The following is a 24,708-nucleotide window of genomic DNA, read 5'->3' on the forward strand; positions in this document are numbered from 1 at the left end:
ACTAAGTGTTTGCCTGGCAGACAAATCAGAGAGGAAATTCTAGGCAGACAGGCAATTTCATTTTACTTTCTTCACTTTTTTCTTACCCCTTGTCACTGGCTTCTGTCTCCATGACTTAAACTATTCTCTCTTGAAGGACACCATCCCATCACCTCTTTCTCAGGCTGCATTTTCTCCTTGACTCTTCTGCCTCATTTCACATTGTTAATCACTGTCTTCTCCTTATCCATTATTTTTTCTTCTTCTTTTTTTTAAAACATATTCATGCTTTTGGAAGATCACTCAGCTTGAAGTATGGAAAATAGATGATATCAGAGAGACTGGTTACAATTTTATTGTGTTAATTAAAGTAAGAAATTATAGGGCCTAAGTCCTACAGAGAGGGGAAGAGATTCTAGAGTTGACTCCAGTGAGCAGGGACCAATTGGATATCGCATTGTGGGAGATGGATAAGGTATGACCCCACGAGACTGGGCTTGGTGTCTTAGAACCTTGACAGAGCAATTGACTTCTCTCTCAGAAATGCTTTCGCCCCTGGACACACTACAAAACAGAGCTAAAGATAATTTTACTCGTTTCTTTAAATTATTTTTTAAATTGTCTTAAAATACACATAAAATTTACTCTCTTCACCATTTTAAGGTGTACATTTCAGTGGCATTAAGTATTGATACACTCACATTGTTGTGCAACCATCATTATCATCCATTTCCAGAACTATTTTCATCTTTTGTGAAACTGGAAGTCTGTATTTATTTTTTTAAAAAACCTCCCCATTCTCCTCCCCCTGCACTGCTGGCAACCACCGCTTACATACTGTCTCTATGGATTTGATTACTCTAGGCACCTCATACAAGTGGAATTACACAGTGTTTGTCTTTTGATGACTGGCTTATTTTACTTGGCATAGTGTCCTCGAAGTTTATCCACGTCGTAACATATGTCAGAATTTCCTTTTTAAAGCTGAATAATATTCTATTATGTGTATATTACCACATTTTGTTTATCCATTCGTCCACTGATGGTTACTTGTGTTGCTCCCACCTTTTGGATATTTACTTTCTAAAGCTTAAAATAACTTTTGTGAGATGCTTATACTATTTCAAACTAAAAAATCTGCAAATTCTCAATATTTTAAAAAATGCATAAAGTTGTTATTTTTCACTAATTAGCTTAATGGGAAAAAAAGAGAGAGAGAGAGAGAGAAAAGCACAAAATTGATCTCAACCAGCACAGATTTCTCAAAATCTTCCACCTTCTATTTACTCTTTTTGTGATTTTCTCTGCCTTTCCCTTTGTTACCTTTTACGATATAGTTAAGAAGAAATTGGCTGTTATATAACCCTTAGAATAGCCAACATGTATAATGATTACTGTGTGGTAGGCAGAACTTGTTTTGTTTTATTTGCATCTTTGCCAAATAAAGCAAAGATGCATTGCTTCTTACATCCCAATTCTCTCACCTGGTTTCAGCATTCTTCTTCCTGAAGAACGTTCCTTCAGCAGCTCTTTCAGCAAAGATCTAGTTAATTTCTCAGGCTTTGTTGCTCTGAAAGACTATTTTACCTCACTCTTGAATGAAAATAATAGGACTATAGTTAGACACATCACAGTGAAACTTCAGAACACCAAGGACAAAGAAGTCTACACACTTAAGAACTTAGACATAGACATTTGGCATATGACAGAAGCAGCATTACAATTAGTGGTCTTGAGGAAATTGGCTACTTAGGTAGATGAAAACCTAAATGTAAAATGCAATATTGTAAAAGTTTGGAAGAAAATAGAAAATAATATCTTTATGGTATTGCAATAGAGAAGTAGTTACTATTACTATATAAAATTCAAGAACATAAACCATAAAAAAGATAATAAGCTTAAATATCTTAAATTTTAAGAAAATCCACACAATACGATATACAAAGTAAAAAAGCAAGGCACACACTAGGATATTTGCATAGCACACAGCAGACAATTACTACTGTGTAAAGAATTCCAACAAATCAATGAGAAAAAGTGATAACCCAATAGAAAAAATGGGCAAAGAATGTGAATAGGCAATTTACAGAGGAATAAATTTGAATAACCAATAAACATGTGAAAACATGGTTAATCTCACCAGTACCCAGAGAAATTAAAAATAAAGAAACATTGAGATCGCCCTTTTTACTCATTGGTTTTGGCAAAGAATATATTTGACTATGACCACACAGAATGTTGTTAAGGACGTGAGAGAAAAAGAACTTTTAAAAAATCATTGGCTAGAGAGTAAATTGCTACAATCACTTTGAAAAATTTAATATTGCTTAATAAATTTGAAGGTCCACATAACCTACAACAAGGCAGTTCCACATCTAGGTATAGATCCTAAAGAACCTCTCCAACTTGTGCAAAACGGCCAAAGACACAGGCATTCATTGCAACACTTTTGTAACTGCATCTAAGGACTAGCTCAACTCAACGTGTAAACAGAGTGGTTTACATAGACTAGAAAACCATGTAGCAGTTAGGATGAAGGCACTGGACACAAATCAACCTACATAAATCTTTAGAATATGATGTATATCAAAGTAAGTTGTATTTCTTCTTTGATTTCTTCAGGGATCTCTTGGTTATTTAGTAGTGCACTGCTTAGGCTCCATGTATTTGTGTTTTATACAGTTTTTTTCCTATAATTGATTTCCAATCTCATAACGTTGTGGTCAGAAAAGATGCTTGACCCAATTGCAATTTTCTTAAATTTTCTGAGGCTTGATATGTGACCCAAGATGTGATCTGTCCTGGAGAATGTTCCCTGTGCACTTGAGAAGAAAGTGTATTCTGCCACTTTAAATAAAAAAATACATAGAAACAAATGAAAACATGACGACCCAAAACCTATGGGATGAAGCAAAAGCAGTTCTAAGAAGGAAGTTTATAGCAATTCAATCTCACCTCAAGAAACAAGAAAAATCTCAAATAAACAATCTAAGCCTACACTTAAAACAACTAGAGAAAGAAGAACAAAGAAAACCCAAATTCAATAGAAGGAAAGAAATCATAAAGATCAGAGCAGAAATAAATGAAGTAGAAACAAAGAAAACAATAGCAAAGATCAATAAAACTAAAAGCTGGTTCTTTGAGAAGATAAACAAAATTGATAAAACCTTACCCAGACTCATCAAGAAAAAAAGGGAGAGAACACAAGTAAAATTAGAAATGAAAAAGGAGAAGTCACAACTGACACTGCAGAAATACAAAGGATTATAAGAGACTACTACAAACAACTCTATGCCAATAAAATGGACAACCATGAAGAAATGGACAAATTCTTGGAAAGGTACAATTTCCAAGACTGAACTAGGAAGAATTAGAAAATATAAACAGACCTATCACAAGTAATGAAATTGAAACCGCAATTTAAAATCTTCCAACAAACAAAAGTCCAGGGCCAGAAGACTTCACAGGTGAATTCTATCAAACATTTAGAGAAGAGCTAACACTGATCCTTCTCAAACTCTTCCAAAAAAATCCAGAGTAAGGAACACTCCCAAATTCATTCAACGAGGCCACCATCACCCTGATACCAAAACCAGGAAAAGATATCACGGAAAAAGAAAATTATAGGCCAGTATCACTGATGAACATAGATGCAAAAATCCTGAACAAAATACTAGCAAACAGAATCCAACAACACATTAAAATGATCATACACCATGATCAAGTGGGATTTATCCCAAGGATGCCAGGATTCTTCAATATATGCAAATCAATCAATGTGATACACCACATTAACAAATTAAGGAATAAAAACCATATGATCATCTCAATAGAGGCAGAAAAGCTTTTGACAAAATTCAACACCCATTTATGAAAAATACTCTCCAGAAAGTGGGCATAGAGGGAACCTACCTCAACATAATAAAGGCCATATATGACAAACCCACAGCAAACATCATTCTCAATGGTGAAAAACTGAAACCATTTCCTCTAAGATCAGGAACAAGACAAGGATGTCTACTCTCACCACTATTATTCAACATAGTTTTGGAAGTCCTAGCCACGGCAATCAGAGAAGAAAAATAAATAACACAAATTGGAAAAGAAGAAGTAAAACTGTCACTGTTTGCAGATGACATGATACTATACATAGAGAATCCTAAAGATGCCACCAGAAAACTACTAGAGCTAATCAATGACTTTGGTAAAGTAGAAAGATACAAAATTAATGCACAGAAATCTCTTGCATTCCTATACACTAACAATGAAAAATCTGAAAGAGAAATTAAGGAAACACTCCCATTTACCATTGCAACAAAAAGAATAAAATACCTAGGAATAAAACTACCTAATGAGACAAAAGACCTGTATGCAGAAAACTATGAGACACTGATGAAAGAAATTAAAGATGATACAAACAGATGGAGAGATATACCATGTTTTTGGATTGGAAAAATCAACATTGTGAAAATGACTATACTACCCAAAGCAATCTACAAATTCAATGCAATCCGTATCAAACTACCAATGGCATTTTTCACAGAACTAGAACAAAAAATTGCACAATTTGTATGGAAACACAAAAAACCCTGAATAACAAAAGCAATCTTGAGAAAGAAAAACGGAGCTGGAGGAATCAGGCTCCCAGACTTCAGACTATACTACAAAGGTACAGTTATCAAGACAGTATGGTACTGGCACAAAAACAGAAATATAGATCAATGGAACAGGATAGAAAGCCCAGAGATAAACCCACGCACATATGGTCACCTTATCTTTGATAAAAGAGGTAAGAATATACAATGGAGAAAAGACAGTCTCTTCAATAAGTGGTGCTGGGAAAACTGGACAGCAACATGTAAAAGAATGAAATTAGAACACTCCCTAACACCGTACACAAAAATAAACTCAAAATGGATTAAAGACCTAAATGTAAGGCCAGACACTATAAAACCCTTAGAGGAAAACATAGGCAGGACACCCTGTGACATAAATCACAGCAAGATCCTTTTTGACCCACCTCCTAGAGAAATGGAAATTAAGACAAAAATAAACAAATGGGACCTAATGAAACTTAAAAGCTTTTGCACAGCAAAGGTAAACATAAGGCGAAAAGACAACCCTCAGAATGGGAGAAGATATTTGCAAACGAAGCAACTGACAAAGGATTGGTCTCCAAAATATACAAGCAGCTCATGCAGCTCAATATCAAAAAAACAAACAACCCAATCCAAAAATGGGCAGAAGACCTAAATAGATATTTCTCCAAAGAAGACATACAGATTGCCAACAAACACATGGAAGGATACTCAACATCACTATTCATTAGAGAAATGCAAATCAAAACTACAATGAGGTATCACCCCACACTGGTCAGAATGGCCATCATCCAAAAATCTTCAAACAGTAAATGCTGGAGAGGGTGTGGAGAAAAGGGAACCCTTTTGCACTGTTGGTGGGAATGTAAATTAATACAGCCACTATGGTGAAGAGTGTGGAGGTTCCTTAAAAAACTAAAAATAGAACTACCATATGACCCAGCAATCCCACTACTGGGCATATACCCTGAGAAAACCATAATTGAAAAAGAGACATGTACCACAATGTTCACTGCAGCACTATTTACAATAGCCAGGACATGGGAGCAACCTAAGTGTCCATCAACAGATGAATAGTTAAAGAAGATGTGGCACATATATACAACGGAATATTACACAGCCATAAAAAGAGATGAAATTGAGTTATTTGTAGTGAGGTGGATGGACCTAGAGTCTGTCATACTGGGTGAAGTAAGTCAGAAGAGAAAAACAAATACCATATGCTAACACATATATATGGAATCTAAAAACATATATATGGTTCTGATGAACATAGGGGCAGGACAGGAATAAAGATGCAGATGTATGGAATGAACTTGAGGACACAGGGAGGGGGAAGGGTAAGTTGGGACAAAGTGAGAGAGTGGCATGGACGTATGTACACTACCAAATGTAAAACAGATAGCTAGGGGGAAGCAGCCGCATAGCACAGGGAGATCAGCTCCGTGCTCTGTGACCACCTAGAGGGGTGGGGTAGGGAGGGTGGGAGGGAGACACAAGGGGGAAGGGGATATGGGGATGTATGTATACATATAGCTGATTTACTTTGTTATAGAGCAGAAACTAATACAAAATTGTAAAGCAATTATACTCCAATAAGGATGTTAAAAAAAATAAAATTATGTAAGTAGTTATAGGGGGAATGTGACTGCATTTGTATTTGAGTGTCAGCATTCATGAGATTGAACATATTCTCAGCTTTACTATAAAAGACATTTCATTCTGAATGAAAAAGAAGTGAGAGTTGAAATAATCTCACAGATGGTGCAAATGACAGTGTAAGGAAGGAGACTCTGGTGAGCAGCCTGGGGCGATCAGGAAGAGAGTAGATGCAGCTGGGCTTGTGGGAGGGGTGGACGATCCACAACATTTTCTATTCGTTTTTTAAATCCCTTTTCTTAATGTCAATTACCCATTTAATAAAACACTATAAAGTAGAGATTCCTTTTCTAAAATAAGGAATGGGTTTAATCTAAATCTTATGTTCCACTTTATGAACAAATACACTTTAAAAAGTCATTTTAGGATAAGAGTACTGTATGGTGAACCTGCAGCCAAATGCCTATCAAGATCATGCTTTCCACGTAAGTGCTTAATTGTTAGAGCAGATACACCTGACTGATTATAATGTATAAACTGCAGTATCATAACCTATCATCACTAAGGTTAAATCAAGAATAAATACAGGTTAGCATTTGGGTACAACCCCTTCCCACTCAATGAGTGACCTGATTATTTTCAAAATGTTTGCCTGCAGCTTCAGCGTCTGTGCTGCCCTGTATAGCCCCGGTCCTCACCAACCGCTGGAGAAGCAAGGAGTGTTCCTGGGCAGTGGAATGTGGCGCTGGGGATGCGCTCCCTGTCTCCTGCTCTTCCTGATGGTGAGTGGATGCTCAGCTGCCATTCACAGGACACTTACCATCCCCTCAAAGCGTCTCTCATTCTATAAAAGGAAAAAGAGTAAAGGAGGGAAAAGAAAGTCAAGGAGATGGAAGAGGAAAGCAGGAACAGAAAGATGAGTTAGAAGGGCTGTGGTTTTGAAACACAAAGGCTGAATAACAGAAAATGGAAACAGAATAAAGGCATAAAAAATTAAAGCTATGGAACAAAGGCATATGAGCAATGAAATCTTAAATCTGAAAAAAAAAATGATGATAACAAGTAACAGGAGACAGCTCAAGAACATCCTGAAATTTCCTAGATTATACTAAAGGAAGAACTGGACCAAAGTGTTACTCATGGTCATTTTATGTCTGTAAGAATGTTAAGTGTAAAAATTTAATTGACGAAAAACAACCTCGTAGGGGAAATCAAAGTGCTAGTTTGGTTTAATATGGGCCTGAACAAGCTAAATACACCCACTTTCTTCAAGTGCTTTGCAATAGTCAGTGGACTTTGTGGGTTCTTTGAGACCATCTGGGATCCCAGCCATACTTGGGATCTACTCACTTTATAGTATTGGTACAAAAGCCTTACAAACGTGGTTTGTGTAGAGAAAGCAGTGATATTATAGAAAGCCAGCATTCATACAAAAAATTCCAAAGGGAGCAGTAACATAAAATGATGAAAATGCCAAAGATATGAAAAATAAAGACAATTGTTACAAGACACAATAGCTCTGAATGTTTGCTTTTATGTGACAGATGTTTTTAACCAAAGCTCAAAGTTGGCAGTTTAAGTACACTTATGATTTTAATTTGTGTTCTATCCCCTTTTCATATTGATGTCTACTTACAACATCTGTGAAGTCTCTGTAACCTGAATTTGACAGAGGAAAGTGAACAGACTGCCTTTGGAGTGTTTCCATTAAGTCCACGTAATAGACTGTTAACAAAAATCTTAAATAGCTATTCTAATCATCAACAGCAATCTTACACAAATTAAATTAGACCCAAAGGGCCCGATTAACTTTAAAATGCCTTACAGGCATGTAACATAAGTTTAACTCTTTTTTTCCTTTGGAATAGAATGGGATTGTTCAGTGTGAGTCTGAGGTACAGTTAAAAAAAAAAGTTAGCATGCATGTTGGACTCATAAGGACTTGGAGACAGGGTTTCATTTTCTTTATCAGGAAACCACACTTCTGTGCATAGAAATTCAGTTACGCCACAGCCAGGCTCTCTGTTTACATGCAAAGTAGATGCTTTGAAAGAAGTACGGAACACAGCTCCTCTCATAAGCTCAAGGAGGTCTTATTGGTAAAGAAAGGAGGCATATAACAATAGGCACTAACATTAAAATGATGCCATTAGCAGAGGTAAGAGCTGAGCTAGAATTTCTGCAGTTCAAACACACCTATCAAGAAATAAGCTGGATTCGTGATTCAAAGTATAATTATACCATGCATCAAGGAAAAACCATTGCTATAAATATCTTCCATTCTTTGCTTTAACCAAATCCCCAGAGGCCTGTCCAAATGCATTTCTTGAATTTTCACTCATCCCAAATCCCAGCCATCATTTGTACATTTTGGTATAGTCTCCAATCCTCACACATAGTTGATAACTTCTTGTAGGCAACTTCCTTCCAGCTGCATGGAACATGTCATTTCCGCCCAAGTCAGTAGCAGTGAGTGAGAAACCCATTTCATATTAAAGAATATGAAATTACCAAAATTACCAAAACTACATTGTGGACATTTGAGGAACAAATGGCCTTTCAAGTCTTATAAAGCTATCAGAGACACCCATACTTGTCAACACCCCAGTGTTCTGGTGCCCTAACTGTAAGTGTTTTCAACCACTAGGAGTTGTTCTCTGTTCCCCGCCTCCCCAGATACTGGATCAGAGTCATGGAAGATGTTCACTGCCTGCAGAATATTCATTAGTACCTTACAGAACCAAAATGCTTTTCAGAAACTTATCCCTCTTCTATACATCCCAAGGGATTTGATGACCACCTAGATCTCCAAGGATAGAACCGGATTCATTTAAGTCAATGGCAGTCACCCAGCCACTGTCATTAGGCCAGGGATGGGCATGTAATCTGAGATGGTATAGGCAGGAAAAAAAGAAGGACTTCTATTTCATGCTTCCATGTAAACCAGGAAGCATGTAGCTCCCATTGCCACTGGCAGCCAAATTGTGAGCACGAAGAGAGCCAGTCTTAGGATGAAGCTAAGGCTGCTCTACCTTTGGAATCTGGTTATACAGTTAAATGTTCTTATAGTTCGTGCCAGCCTGAGTCAGGGATTTTAATTCCCTGCAGTTGAAAATACTCAACTGATTTAAGCGGTCTTGTGAGTAATTTGTACTTCAATGTCTCTGAATTTTTCCTAGAATTCAACCACTAGTTCATGGGGCCTGGGCCAAGAGGCTCTAAATAGTAGAGCATGTACTCTGTACTGTCTCCATTCTCTAGTGCTAGAGACCTGGTTTTGAACCAAGCATGGGCTTAGCTCTCTAAGAATGAGTTCGTCTCCCTAGAGAATTCTATCCTCATGCAACTACCCACCTGCCAAGTGTGTTCGGTTATGCCCTAAAAATATGTCAGGCTAAGCTCAAACTAGAACCCCTGTTAAATAAATAAATGTATTTTTATACATTTGAGCTAAAACCTACTTTTTTAGTTTTTCCATCTTCACCCCCCTCAATTTTAGATGAAATCTAGACTGAGGAATGGGCCGGACTCAGGAAAACAACTGACGAGACCCTGAGTTGGGACTGAACCCATGTCCCTGCTCTCAGTTCAGGGCTCCGCCTGAGGCTCTGACACACTGTGCCTTCCAGCGTAACCCTAATGCCCTTTCCCAATGGCCCGGGAGCATTATACACGCATTATGTTGGGGATTTGGAATAACATTGTTGAAATTCTGTATTTAAGAAGTCTGAATTTTTCATATCTGCCAAATTAGTTGTTAGTACAATTACTGCTATTTTCTGAGAAATAGTGCTTAGAGGCAGTGAAAATCTAAAGAAGGACAAACCATTGGGAAAGGGCTCTAAACTCCAGGTTAAGGCTCAGCAGATGTTGTCTGACTGATGATAAGGTCAGTCCATTTATACCTGGGCTTCTTAGCATAAGTGTGTTCTAAAGTAACTGAGTGGTCATTTAACAACAACAACAACATTTATGTATTTTAACAGAAAACAGAAGCAGAAAATGCATGCAGACTTTTGTTGTATACCTAATCCGTGTGAAATATTTAATTGTGAAGACTGCTGCCGAGCGAATCTTGGAAGCATGGTTTTCAATATACACCCCTGACTGCTCAAGGACACACACTGGCTTCTCCCCCCACTCCCTCCTCAAGTCTAGGATTCTCTGGCTGATTTTCAGAGCATCCTGTGACCACACACCACTAATCAACTATCTCACTTCACCACCTCCCGTGCTCTCCAAAACATCTGCACTATAGCCAGACCCTCTGTTTAACAACATTCTCTGATATTCAGGAATATTCCTCCCTCAGGCTTTAGCCCACCTTTAGCAGACATCTGAAATGCCCTCAACCCTTCTCTGACTGTTCAAGTTCCATCCATCCCCCAAGACTCCTCATAAACCCCTCTTCATTACCAGTGAGCCCAGTCCACAGTCTTTACTACTGAAGTGCTTGGCCTTGATTATCAATTGCTATGTTATGTTTTTCTAATTATTTCACATGCATGGACCTTTTCAAATTTGATTGTACACTTTTTAAGAATAAGCAATGATGTTATCCTTTCCCATATTCATCCTGCAGAGCACCTTGCACAGTGTGGAATGTGAAAGATCCTCTACAAATGCTTGTTGATGATGGAGAGAAGTAGCCTGGAATAGAGGTGGAGCAGTGTCGTACCCTGCTTCACTGGCGCCCCCAGAGCCTTGGTCGCCTCCGTCCTGCTCCACTAGCTTCTCATGTTAGGAAAAGCTCTTATGAGGACTGATGGCCAAGATTTCTTGTTCTCTTCCTCTTTGTCCTTTCTTCCTTGCTGTAGATTCTGAGTAGATCAGTTAAGATCTTCAGATCTATAGAGTTGGCAGACAGAATCTCAAATTTCAAAGGACATCTATGACATCGATAATCCCTTCTAGTTCCAAGTAGGCTAGGATCTAAGCTGTTTCAGCAAAGCTCTTGTTCTCAAAATCCCCAGGCAATCTTGAACATCTTGCAGAGATATGAAGTTATTTCTCATGTCTAAGCTAAATCTCTTTGGCTGCAACTCAAGTCTGTTCCCTTTATCACAGCCCTAAGTAGATATAGGGACTAGGGCTTTCTTTGCTGAAAACCATGTCCACACCATATAACTGATTTTTTAAAACGTATTTACCAGCCTATCTTCTTTACAAATTAAGGACATGGTGTTGTGTTTTATATCTGGTCTCAGTTTTAAAATAAATGGTTATCTGTAGTACTGACTATAATAAGGCAAGTCCTTTAAATTTTCAAACACTGGGGAAGTACAGAGAAATTTTGTCACATTTGCTTTAAATATTTTAAATATTAAGATATTATGGGTATAGTTGATGCTGCCTTTGTACCATTGTCTCTTCTCTCTCTAGAAGGGTAAGGACTATCTTGAAACAAAGTGCATATTCTTCCTGCCCAGTTTAAAAATCATATATGTGTATATATCATGTGCATATATCATATGCACATATCATACATATGTGTGTATATATAGGGATATATAGCAGTCATTTCCTCATTACTTATCTTCCAATTTATCACTTCTCTATTGACTGTGTCCAGTATAGAATTTATTCTACTTAATGCATTTATTTTAACGACTGTATTTTTCATTTTTAGGAATCTAAATGGATTTTTAAAAATATACCATTGTTCTTCCTTTATTTCTACCAATTTTTAAATTTTATAATATCTTGTCACCTCTTATGAGGGCATTCCTTTATCTCTTTGGGACTCTAAGACATTTATATTAACACGAGTTTCAGATTGCTCTGTTATTTTTGTACCCTGTTGAGAGAATCCAGGTTCCTATGGTAGATTCTGTGGGCCGTGTTTTACTCAGTAATTATCCTCTTCCACATGTGTTTTGGAATTCCAGCTTCCAGGTTCATCTTAAAAGGTAGGTTTTCCTTCTGTTTATCCTCCTCATCCTTACCTCCTGTTCCACTTCTGCCCCCTTATCTAGTAATCTTGTGATTTCCTCCACTGAGCTCCCAACTCAGAGCCAAGTCTTATATCTGTAGCTCAGGCCTCCTACCCTTGGTCATACTGGGGATACCCAAGGTCCAGTCACCTAGTCAAAGATGGCTTTGCCAGGTCCTGGCTTCGAGTCTATGTCTACATCTTCCCTCATCCCATTATCCTGCGTTTCATCCATCCTTACCTCATTTCCTGGTTTGAAATAATGAGGCCACCCTGACCCCTGTCTCACATGGGGTACGTTTATTCCTGGTACCCACCAGAATGGAACTCCCAGCTGCCTATGCCTGCCTCTGAGCCCAGACTGTAGGCCTGCAGGGCCAGTTCCAACCTACTGTTCTGTATTTCCCTCCTTCCCATAGGGATGCTTGTCTGGCTTTACAACATGATCTATGCCTTTTCAGTTTTTACATCATGTCTATAAATGCTATCTGTTTGGACTAGTGTAGGCGGATACTTGAAGTATGAACTCACTGTGCAGTGTGAGCTGATGTGCTCCTCGTTGGAACAGCCAAGAGAGAACCTGGAGCACGAACGGAAGGAATGACCTCAGTGAGGCTTAGTTTAGTAAATAATTTAATAACCAGTAGGAACTTGGACATGGAAGATGAGAATCAACGAGTAGTTGCTTCACTAAGACATTCTGAGAATTCATAGAATGTCAACACATTCTTGAGAAGACTATTTGTACTTTACAGGTTGTACTTAGAAGGTTTAAAACCTTTAGATAAAATTATCTTTATAAGCCAAAATAAATCATAATTAATACTTACTAGTTATTTTTCCTTTCATAATTATTCTACAGCAATTGTTCTAATTTTTAGACTTCAAAAAATTTACTTATTCATCCACTAACAAGAATTTACTGAGCATTGATTATGTGCCAGTTTCTGTGCTATGAGAAGATAAGACAAGATAGACAGGGTCCCTGCCCTCATGGACTTTACAGATATTAACTAAATATGTAATCACAGGGACAAGTTTAATTAGTGCTGTGACAAGTGCTCTCCAGTGCCCTTTTTCATCTTCTTCACATATGTGGCTCCTTCCTTCCTGCAGGGTCTCAATGAAAATGTCATATCCTCTGAGAATCTTCTCCCCACCTGCGATTATTCTCTGGTACAGCTCAGAGCCCTGATTTAAGATGCTATCACAATTTACTCTTATTTTGGTTATTTTAGACAGTCTGTCATCCTGACTAGACTAAAAGCTCCACAAGGACAAAGAGCCTGTCTATTGTCCTACCATCTTTGCTGTCACTTGCCAGCCCCTAGCACAACGCCTGGCCCATAGATGGGACTCAACAAACATTTGCTGAATGAGTGAGTGAATACGTGAGCCACGAAGAGAAGGAGACCTAAGAAATGAGTAGTCTTTGGCCAGGAAAGGAGGACGTGAGAGGACTTTTGGGTGGGAGTGGGAAGAACTTCCCGGCAGAGGGAACACCTTGTGCCCAATTTTTGAGGGTAGAAGGAACACGGCATGTTGCAGAGGCAGAAAGAAGACCTGAGAGGCTGGGGTCACGGTGACCTAGTGGTGGGCAGGGGTCAGCTCATCTTGGTGTTGAATGCCAAGTTGAGGATTTTAAATTTTATTTGTTGGAAATTGTTGGAATTTCCAACATTGCTGGAAATAAAGGGGTTTAAGCAAGGCAGTGACTTGTTCAGGTTTTCACATCATCCACATTTCAAGTGCTTAAAAGCCACAAGTGGCTAGCAGCTACCTTAACAGAGAGCACAGATATAGAGCATTTCCATCATTGCAGAAAGATCCTTTGGATAACGCTGTGGGAAAAATTGGACACTTGCTGTGTGGTAAGTGGGTTGGATTGGAGGGGATATTTCCAGGGTACAATAAAACTTGAACCTATGCAATGGCAAATCTAAGAACTTTTTGCAGTGGCAAAAAAAATATATTTAAAAGTATAACCTAGTTGAAAACAAATTTTGCGTTTTGAAAGGACAATTTAACGGTTCTGAAAAGTACCAGTGCTTATATACTCATAAAACCAAGCTGTTCTCAAACATTTTGAGAAACTCTCAAAACATTTTGAGATCGAGTTCTAAAATTTGCACTGTTTTCTAAAACAAATATATCTAAAGATTGGTCTGGAGATAATGAACAGAAATCTATTAGCAAATTTACTAATTAGGGTCATGTCTACGCTTCTACGGAAACATTAAACATTTGTTTATTTGAAGTAAAGTCTCTTTAGTCAACTACCATAAATATTGGCTGCCTGTCAGAAATGATGTACCCGAATTTCACATGTTTTACATTTCCTAATAGTGACTTAGCCCACACAATATTTTTATATGACGACAGCTGTCATGAAAGCAGAGTATCTTGTATATACATTGGCTTTTGATTAATGAGCTAATGGTGGTTCCCTGTTTAAAGTCATTAGGCCTTATGTATGTTTAGCCAAAGCTCACTCAGAGTTGACAATGATGTTGATTATGTCATCCACGTTAGGGTGTAGCCAAAATGATCATATTACTGATTAGCAGTGCTCTTTTAACGGTACATCACAACCCATTACTAGGTTGTGAAATCAACTTAGTAAATGTTATCAGCATTGAATAAAGAAAAGAAATCTAATAGCCTAGAATTAGAGTACATTGAACATAATGTGTGTAAGTATTGGTTTGTGAAGCTTCTGTTTTATTTGTATGTGTGTCTTTTGGGTGATGCTGTAAAGTATATTTCTTACTGTGGATTACAGTGGAAAGCTTTTGAGCGACACTGGGCTTCTTTCATGTTTTTAGTTGCAACTATGCTTGGTTGTTCTACCTTTTTCCCTTTTCTTATGCTTTATTACACTCTTTTAGCACTCCTTGGTCAGCCCTCTGGGGAATCCCATTTTACCCCCTCCCATGGCATGTAAGGTTCTCACTTCTCCAAACTCATCTCCTGCTACCTCTTCCCCTTGCTCACCCCATTCAAGCCACGCAGCCTCCTTTGCTGTCCTCGAATGTGCCATAAAAGCTGCAGTCTGGAGCCTTTGCACTGGCTGTTCCCTGTGCCTGAACACCCTTCCCTCAGATATATGCATGCCTAACTCCCTTTCTTCCTTCAAGTCTTTGCTCAAATGTTACCCTCTTAATGAGGCCCACCCTGATTGCTTTATTTAAAACTGCAACCCTCTTAGTTCTCACAAGCCCACTTGCCCTGTTGTATTTCTTCCCTACACTCTACTGGCCCTCTTCTACTGCACTATAGAATGTGTTTATTATGTATATAGCTTCTCTGTCTCCCTCTACTAGATGTAAACCCCAGGAGGGTAGGCATTTTTATATGTTTTATTTACTGATATAGCCCAAGCAACCAAAACAGTGTCTGGCACAGAGTAGGTGTCAGTAATATTGTAGAATTAATTTAGATTGGCCCAAGTGGAGAGAGAGAGAGAATGAGAGGTACCAAGCACCAAATACAAAGTAACAACCAGGAGATTATTATTTCATTATTAGGTTATTTCCTGCCTTTTATCAAAAACTTCTAAAAATTGAAGTTTGTACGTACTTTTAAAGGACAATCGTTTTATTAAGTTCTTAAAAAAATAGGAATATTTAATAAACTAATGAAGGAAGACTGAGTTTTCAGGAATGTCACATGGTCACTGTAATTACAAAAGTCAACATGAAATTGACTATTATTCTGTAGAAGATGCAGCAGTTCCTCTTGAAATAGTCACTCATTACTTATTTTTGCTGTTGAACAAAACATGGGGTGGAATTCACATTACCAGAAAAATTGTTAATCTTTTGCAACAGATCAGCTATATTTAGCAGTTGCAGTTCCTATTTTCAGCTAGTTCAACAGAATTAGTTAATAAAATATCTTATTACTATTTGAAGAGTATTTTACTTGTAGGCAGAGAACAGCAGCAATGTACTGTTTTGACGTTATAAATGAATGTGTATCTTTTAAGTCGCTTAATTATGAAATTATTAGTAAAAGCAATCAGGACTTACCAAAAAGAGAACCAAAATATTATTGTTTTAGCACCTAGGAGGAAGCACAGAGTAAAAAACAAAAACAGAGTAAAAAACAAAAAAAAAACAGAGTAAAAAACAAAAACAACCTAGAAATTAATATTTGATATTAATTAATTAATTAATTTGATATTAATTAATATTAATATTGTCAAATTAAAAATATTAACTGAACAATTTTGGAAAATATATCAAAGTAGAAAGAAATGATTAAAGGACAACTATGGTTAGATGTTAGTCACCAATCTTTTATTTTTATTATTCTTCTTAGTTGTAATCATATTCTCTATACAAGTTTGTACCCTGCTTTTGAAAATTAATATTTAAATGAAAAAAAATTTTTAATTAAAAAAATAAAAACTATGATGGATTTTGTAAACAGGAAAAAAAAAGAAGTCAGTATGTTTAAAAAAATAATAATAAAATAAATGAAAAATAGCCAGCATTTTGGCATTTCTCCATTCGTTAACTTGTTAGGTAACTCATAGCGTAAAAAACATGTCTCAAAAACTCTGCACTGCAGAAAATATTAAAAGCACATATAAAAGCAAAGTGAGAATAACTAGGACATCAAGCTATTGAAATTTTCTGAAGTGTATGGTGATTGCTTAGGCTGTCATGCAGCAAAACATGTAAATATCTGACTATCTGATTCACTTGACCATGGTGGCCTAGCCCTATAGGTAGTTCAGTTGCAAAAGTACATTTTGGAGCTTGAATTGCCTGAATTTTCTTACTACCTTAATTTTATGTGAATGTATGTAAGGTTTATAACTGTACACACACACACACATACACACAGGGAAATGAGTAAACACAGTGGCAACCCCAAGTTTAGCCCAAGACCACCAGGAACACCCCTGCAGTTGAACGGGAGAACACAGGCCATGGGAAGTCAGGGGCGTCTTACTAGATGGAGGATGTTGGGAGGAAGCTTTGGAGGGTTGGGCTCTGGTTGGGTGACTTGGGGAGGGTCTAAGGATGCAGGGATCCACTCTAGTTTGGGTGCTGTTAGAAAGTGGTGTCCCAATAAATCTCCTCTACAGGGAGGGGGGAGCTGGGGTGAGGATGAAGCTGGAATTAGTAAAGAAGTAGCAGTCACTCATTTCAGCTAACAGATGAAGTGTTCAGTATTTTGTAGGTGGCAGAGTGACCTGTTTTTGTCTGTGCTTTGCCCAAATCATGAAGTGGCCTTGCTCTGTCCTCATTTTATTGTGGTCTCAGGACAGCCTTGTCTGAGGCGGGTGTTCTGGGAGATTTGTTTAAGATACTGGGAGAGTCACCATGATCCAGCTGGGAGCCCCAGGCCAGCTTCTGAATGTCTGGGGCTGCTCTTCTTTCTTTCTCAATAGCTTCAGTCATTCTTGTTGTTCTATAACTGGTAGATCTCACAGTTTTATATGTGGGTATTTGCATACAAATTATGCAACCTTTTGCAACAAGTAGGATCCTGTTTTGGGTTGGGTTGGATAAGAGAGTGAATATAAAGGAAATATTCTCCCCAGAAAGAATGGTTCAGTACTACTGCTTGGTCTCTTTTCTAAATAGTTGGCCCTTTTGAGAGCTGATGCCTTTCTCCTCCCCATATGATTCTCCAGTACCGTGTTGCCTTCCCTGTTGTCCCTAGATGAGCATTTGGCAACAAGACAAAACACAAGGCAACAATTCTTTCTTAGGATGAAAGTGATGATAAACATGGATTTTCATTCTTATTTTGTTTTGAAAGAAGAATTCTCATAAGTGTTTAATAATCTATTAGAGAAAAAAAAATCACTACCCTTAGTTCAAGCTCTCTCTGTTCTGGTCACCACTAAGCACTGGTAGAGGTCACTGGATTCTGAACTGTTTTTAAAAATTTTCCCCAGTTCCTTTTATTTTTCCACTAGAAAATGAACATTTCTTATTTCTGGCATTTAGAAGAGTTTCTACGTTTCTCTACTCAGAGGTATTAATGTTGCTGTTCCCTTCTTATTCCTTGAAGAACGACCTGCTTGTCTCTTTGCGTGTTAGTATAACTAGTATAAAAATTAATTTATGGAATATTTTATGATATACTAGATGTAATCACTTTGTTCTTGTTTATAAAACTTAGGAATGGCACAGGCTACACTGACTATTACCATAACTGCCTATCTATCCACATACATGTTTATTCAAAAATATTTGTGGAGCATATGCTATGTGCCCATACAGCTTTGTCCTAGGCATTGGGACACTAGGGAAGAAGGGAGGGAAGGTTAAGAGCACAATTTCTGGGTTGGAATTCCTGCTCTGCCACTTGCTGGTTGTGTGTGTTGGGTAATTAGTTGATCTCTCTAAACTTTACATTCTTCCTCTGTAAAACGTGGGGATCATGCTGATACTTCCCCTTAAGACTTTTGGGAGGACTGAAAGAGTCAGAGTTACATGTTCAGCGCAGTACTTGTCACAGTTGGTATGCAGTGAAAGGCATCATTATTTTTTGAGGATAAACTGGTGAATTATTAGATGCTGTTCTTCCTCAAGGAACTGACTGAAAATCAGGCTCACTCTTTAGTGAGGTAACTGAGAAGACTGGAGGCATCTCATTCATGGGGAGGATGTTTGGAGACAGGAAGTGGAGTGCAATGAGAAGGTTTTGTCTCAGTGAGCCTGATATATGATGAAATGTTGTCTAGGCGAAGTAGATGGTGAGAGAAAAGGCAGAGGAATGAGGCTAGTTGAGAGGAGCGTGGTTCCGACATTAGGAACACAGTGTCAAGTGCTGGATGTGACAGAGGGGGCAGTTCCTCACGGCCAGACTGTGGTCAAGGTGGGGAGGGAGGGAGACGGTAGAAACTGTGGCTGGAGGGGCAAGTGAGAACCAGATCTCACAGGCCATGTGTTCCAAGCTTAGTACCTTGGACTTTACCCTGAAGACAATAGGAATCTTGAGCCAGTCTCCAACATCACCACTGGTCCTCCTTCCAAGAAGGTACTTAAATAATTTTTTTAAGTGAATAAATGAAATTGCTTAGAGATGTTTGTTGCAGCACATTTTTTTAAAAAAAGTTTTCATCCTTGGACCTAAATGTCAGAGAATGTATTATACTCTCATTCATAGGACATAGTGACAGTCATCCACGTGCACCCTGGCCCCTTTTGATTTTTCTTGCCTTCTTATTCCTTATCCATCCCCAATCCCATTCCCCTCCCTTTTAAAGGCACCCATTTCTTATGTGATACATGGCCTTAAATGTGCATATATCCTTCTAAAAGATATAATGTTGTTTTATGTGTGTTTTTAATTTACCTACATGGTTTTCTGCCATAAATCTCTTCCTACTTCTTTGTTTCCCTCTTGATATAAAGCATCCATGCTGCAACGTGTGCATCTAGTTCATTGCGGGTACCTCTAGTTCATTGCTTCAAACTGCTGCATAGTCCATATATAGTATACATTGTAGCATTTTTTAGAATAACATTTTGAAATAATCTAAATATTGTACACTAAGGATTGGTCAAGTAACCTTGGTACATTAGCAATGTGAAATAGCATGTCTTCAATGACAGTTCTGGATGCCATGGGAAATGTGTTCATGGCAATGTTAAGGTACAAAAGCAGACAAAACTGTCTTTGCATTGTGAAAACAACCACATAAAAACACATGTTCAAACAGCCAACGGCTGGAAAGGATCAGAAAACGATGAAAACAGCTCTAGAGCAATACCAATCTGCTGCCTGCCCCAGAGTTAGCATCTGGGTCCCCCTCCTCAACCAGAAAGGCTTCCTCTCTGCCAGGTGTGTCCTGCAGTCAACTTGAGCTGCATTTGTCTCCCCTCATGGGAAACAGGACTGAAATAAAAAAATCTTTTCAGAAGGCTGAGATAGATCTAGTGCTGCACAATTTAACTCCCTTCAAGATTAAGCAAAAAAAAGTTAAGTGCATTAAGAGTTATGTATATTCTCTTCCATTTGTGCAAAAAAAAAAAAAAAGACACATAAACTTGTTTTTGAATGGAAAAATTCTGAAGAACAGACAAGAAACTGTTAACAGTGATTGCCCCTGGGGAGGGGGACTGGGGATCTGGGGTAGCAGGGAGTCATACTATTCTGAAGTATGAGACAAATATTTATTATCTTCTTTTCTAAAACCATGGACTATTAAAATTTTATTTTTAAAAGTTTAAATCCCGAAATTTCATGACTCTTAACTTTTTGAACATCCCTTTTAAAAGTCTTAATTTTTAACTCATTACAAATCAATGTCTTCCAAAACAACAAATGCACGTTTTGAGCCTCAAACTGTGCCCCTCTTTTTAGTAATGAGGACTAACCCCAATTTGAGGACCGCTTTACATGCATTTTGTTATGAATCACAAAGCACACCAGATTCTGACATTAATTCCAACGCAGAATGCAAATGATATAAAGAAACGTTGACAAGGAACGGTGGCATTAGGATTCCGATGTGATAGCTGTTGTCTTTAACGTGGATTTGCTCCACGCTTTTCCTCCCGCTAAGTGTGCGCGAGTCCGCCAGCCCTCAGAGGTGGTAGGCGTCATCCCTCCGGGAGCCCCTCTCCGCAGAGACTCGGCCTCGGCCCGCTCTCCGCAGGGTGGGGAGTCCCTGGGCGGACGGCCGCTGGGCGCGTTGACCGGGCGCCCCGAGACTGAGACCACCCCGCCCGCCGCCGACGCCGCCGCCGCCGACGCCGCCGCCGCCGACGCCGCCGTCGCCGCCAACCTGGGTCGCCGCCCCCCGCGCCGCGTCACTGGGCGCCGCGGGTGAGCACCTACCATTGGCCGAGCCGCGGAGGGGAGAGGCCGTGACCCTTCCGCGCCGGCAGGCGACGCGCCAGTGGGCCGGCGGCCTGGGCCTGGCGCTCAGTTTAAAAGCTTAACCGGGACCGCTGGCGGGCTCCGGAAACGAAACGAAATTCGCCCCGCTGGCCGCCCTCCGGGCCCTGCCAGTCCCTCCGCGCGCCGCGCTCCCAGGAATCGACCCTTCTCCCGCCATTTGCCACCGGGCTCACGCTGAGCCCGCCCTCCCAGGGCTCAGAGGCCTGCGGCCGCCGGAACCGAACGGGCGGCATGGCGGCAGGCGTGGACTGCGGAGAAGGGGCTAGCGCCCGGCAGCACGTGTTCCTAGTCCCAGGTAAACACGCCTGTCCCGGGACGGCGGCGCGCCCGGCCAAGGCCGGGCCTCCGGCCCCGGGCGGCCCGGCGCTAGAGCGCGCCAAACAGCGGCTGGGGCGGCTCCCGGGCGGGTTCTCGGCGGCGGCGGGGCGCGCCCCCTCTGGCCCGCGGCCCCTGAGCGCGCACCCCAGAGTGTTCACGGGTCAGCGCAGAGCCGAGGCGCAGCCGGAACAGGCCCTGCGCGCCCCTCGGCCGCGCGGGCGGGACCCGAGTGCCTCGCGGAACACGTGGTTCCTCATTTTGGTTACGAGTGTCAGCAGCTCCGCTTTTCAAAACCTCAGCAGGAAGCGCAGAAACCGACCAAGCGGATTTTCCCCGTTCTGGTCCTTTGTGGATCCATCGGGTGGGCTGGAGGGAGCGGCCCAGGTGGGGGGAAAGCAGTGCGGGTTCAGGGCCCCGAGTCCTGGAGGTGTCTGCTCTTGGGGTGTAATTAGGAATCCCCCACTCGACAGCTGGCTTGGCGGCTGAGTCCTACTGGATCGGAACCTAGGATCCAGTAGGTCCACATTGGCCTGGAGGCTGCGCTGTCTTAACAGGATCCCAGCCCTGGGACAGGCCTTGGTTTGTGAGGCAGGAGGGGAGCTGGATGGTGGCAGGGGTTAGGACAGGGGTGGTTCAGAGAGGTTCAGGCAAGTAGCTAATGACAGGAATGCTGGAGCCAGTATTTTCAGCCTCCCCCGGGATGATGACCACATCCAGGGTCTGCTGGGGCTTGGGATGATGGACATCAGTTGCCACCTATGATGGCATAAGATGGCAGAGTAAATGGAGTTTAGAACCAGGGAGTGCAAGACAGAAAGGTTTGGCCTTTTCATAGGATGAAACATTGATTTGACGGCATAACATTGGCTATAAGGAAAACCGATTGTTTTCTTTATGTAACTTTGATATTTAGCTTAGCAATTACAGTATTTTTGCAGTAAATGATACTCTGATAACTATATAGTCCCCCAGTAACCTAGATTTTTATGATGGATATTGAAAATAGTTACATGACCACCTGTCAAGACTATGTTGTGCATGTTTAACTTTTCGTCCCTTTATAAAGAAGTGTACCATACATAACGTGTACCAGTTTTAAGTGTGCAACTCAATGAACTTTTCATATGTATACATCCCTGTAACCATTCCCCAGGTCAAGACCTAGAACTTTTCCAGTGAGCTCCTCTTGCCTGTTGGTAGATAGCCTCAGTAACCTCTATGCTGACCTCTGTCACCAGAAATTTGTTCTGCCTGTTTGGATAAGTGTGTGTTAACTTTGTACCTGGCATCGTTTACTCAGCTGAGGTCCACCCATATTCTGTGGAGCAGTAGTCTCGTTTGTTGGTTGGTTTGTGTTTTCTTTGCTGGGTGTATTTTATTGTATGCATATTCATAATATTTATCTCCACTACTGTGGGTGGATGTTCGGATTATTTCCCGTTTGTAACTATTACGAGTTACACTTCTAAGAACACTCTTTTATGAGGCTTTTGGTAGATGGAAGCGCTCATTTCTCTGCAGTATAGACCCAGGAGTGGAATTGCCGGTTCTGGATATTGTATGGTCAGCTTTGGTAGACTCTGCTCAACGGTTTTCCAAAGTGCTTGTACTGATATATACTCCCAGCTGTTTGTGAGAGTTCCCGTTGCTCCATATCCTCACTAGAGATGTTTGTAGTTTGTATAGGAAAAGTTAGTGCAAAATTCAGGGTTTTCACAAAATCTAGTAAAGGGCTACCTGATACATGCTTTACAGTAGAAAACATCTCTTCTCACTGTTGTCACATCAATTCAATGAGATTTTAACGGTGGGAACTCATTCAGAATCAAGCGCATTATTTTTATTCAGATACACACAATGGCTGAGAATAATTTGAATTTCTTATCTTGTTCTATTTAATCAGTATTGAAATTTTCATTCTTAAAGTATGTCTGTATCCTCACCGTATTAAACACAAAAACCTTTAAGATCATTTAATATTGATCGCATCTCTGATAACTGTTGGTTTAATATGTCTACTGTCAGGTGGCGAGAAGAATTTCAGACTAGTTCCTGTTCACAGCTGAGTTGAATTGTGACCTTCCAACTCATTGGAGGAGGCTGAGCCAGCTGTTAAGGAACTGTTAAAGAAGAACAGTGTGGTCAGGCAGGCTGGTTCTGTAGGACTTAGAACTTGAGCTTCTAGTGCCTGTAATTCTTCTAGCTGGACTTTACTGCCATCTGCAGGCCCTGGGTGTAGAAACGCTGGTGGTCTGATAGTTAACTGCTGTGCAACTATGCTTCTCAATCTTGAGGGCATCAGTCATCTGGGGAGCTGGGCCCCATCCCCAGAGTCTCTGATTCAGTAGGTCTGGGGTGGGGGCCCTGAGAATGTGCATTTCTAACAAGTCCCCCCCCCACCCCGCCCAGTGCTGCTGGTGCTGCTGGTCAGAGGACACCACTAGGAACCACTGAAGTAGGACCAGCCCTAGGGAGCTGGATTGGGAGATGGGAACAGCCAGCCTCAGATTTAGCTGTCTTTCTGGCGGGTCAGAATTTCCATGGTCAGGGGAGTGCATGTAAGTACAGGGTATGAGGCCCATCTTCACAGATGTATTTGTTGTTTCTTCCAGCCTATGGGAAGTCATCCCCAGTAAGTTATGCATTTAAGAGATGGAGACTATACCCTACCATAGGGCTGTATTATATAGTAACAGAGGTCTCTCTGCCACTCGTTTTCAGTTTGTCTGGAAAAGTCAAATATCTCAGAAAAACAAAAGCTGAAACTTGGAAGGGATACTTGGAGGTGGTCGGACGTAGCCTTGATTTTCATAGGCCAGTGGAGATAGAGCTGCCTTCCGTTTCAGCAGGGTAAGCATTCCTTGCACTTTGGGATGATCTCAAACGTTTCTCCCACACTCCCTGGAATACTAGCCTATTCGCAGCTTTGGTTACTGTAAGAGACCGTGAACATCTCAACTTTTTGGAATAAGGTAGAAGTTTCCATCTCTCTTTGCTGCCCTAAAAGTAAATGTTTAAGTTATATTTTTAATATTTTTCTCTAGTCCAAGTTTTGTACGCTTGTCAGTCCTAATAAGTTGGAGTGGATGCCAGCGTGAGAGGCCAGCGGGAACAGATTCACTGAATGTAGGAGAGAAGACTGTGTTATATGCTTCTGTGGCTGAACTCTGTTACTTAGCCATCTCCAAGGAAATGTTAAAGCATTGGGAAACCCTAATGTTACTTGAGGAAAAAGGGAAAGACAGAAATGATCTCAGGATCCACTTAGGCTGAAATCATCCCCCAGTCAGCCCCCTGATTAAAGAGCCTCCAGGTCAAACTGGAATTCAGATCACATCTTCAACTGTAGACAAGTTTTGCAATAAACTTATTCCCCTTCATTTTATGAAAATACACATTTAAAAGTAT

The 24,708-nt window shown here is 40.2% G+C and overlaps 1 protein-coding gene across 4 annotated transcripts in view; it reads left to right on the forward strand.

The window, feature by feature from the left end:
- The first annotated feature begins 20,956 nt into the window (after nucleotides 1-20,956).
- Nucleotides 20,957-24,708, forward strand: part of RNASEH2B (ribonuclease H2 subunit B) — an 81,311-nt gene continuing 77,559 nt past the window's right edge. For all 4 annotated transcript variants that reach the window (XM_082675789.1, XM_082675790.1, XM_082675788.1 and 1 more), the window contains exon 1: nucleotides 20,957-21,277. In XM_082675789.1, coding sequence (XP_082531915.1) covers nucleotides 21,214-21,277 — 64 coding nt within the window. In that variant the 5' untranslated portion in view covers nucleotides 20,957-21,213. The remainder of the gene's footprint in view (nucleotides 21,278-24,708) is intronic.

Source organism: Grampus griseus (genome assembly GCF_964374135.1).
Source record: "Grampus griseus genome assembly, chromosome: 18".
Lineage (NCBI taxonomy): Eukaryota > Metazoa > Chordata > Mammalia > Artiodactyla > Delphinidae > Grampus > Grampus griseus.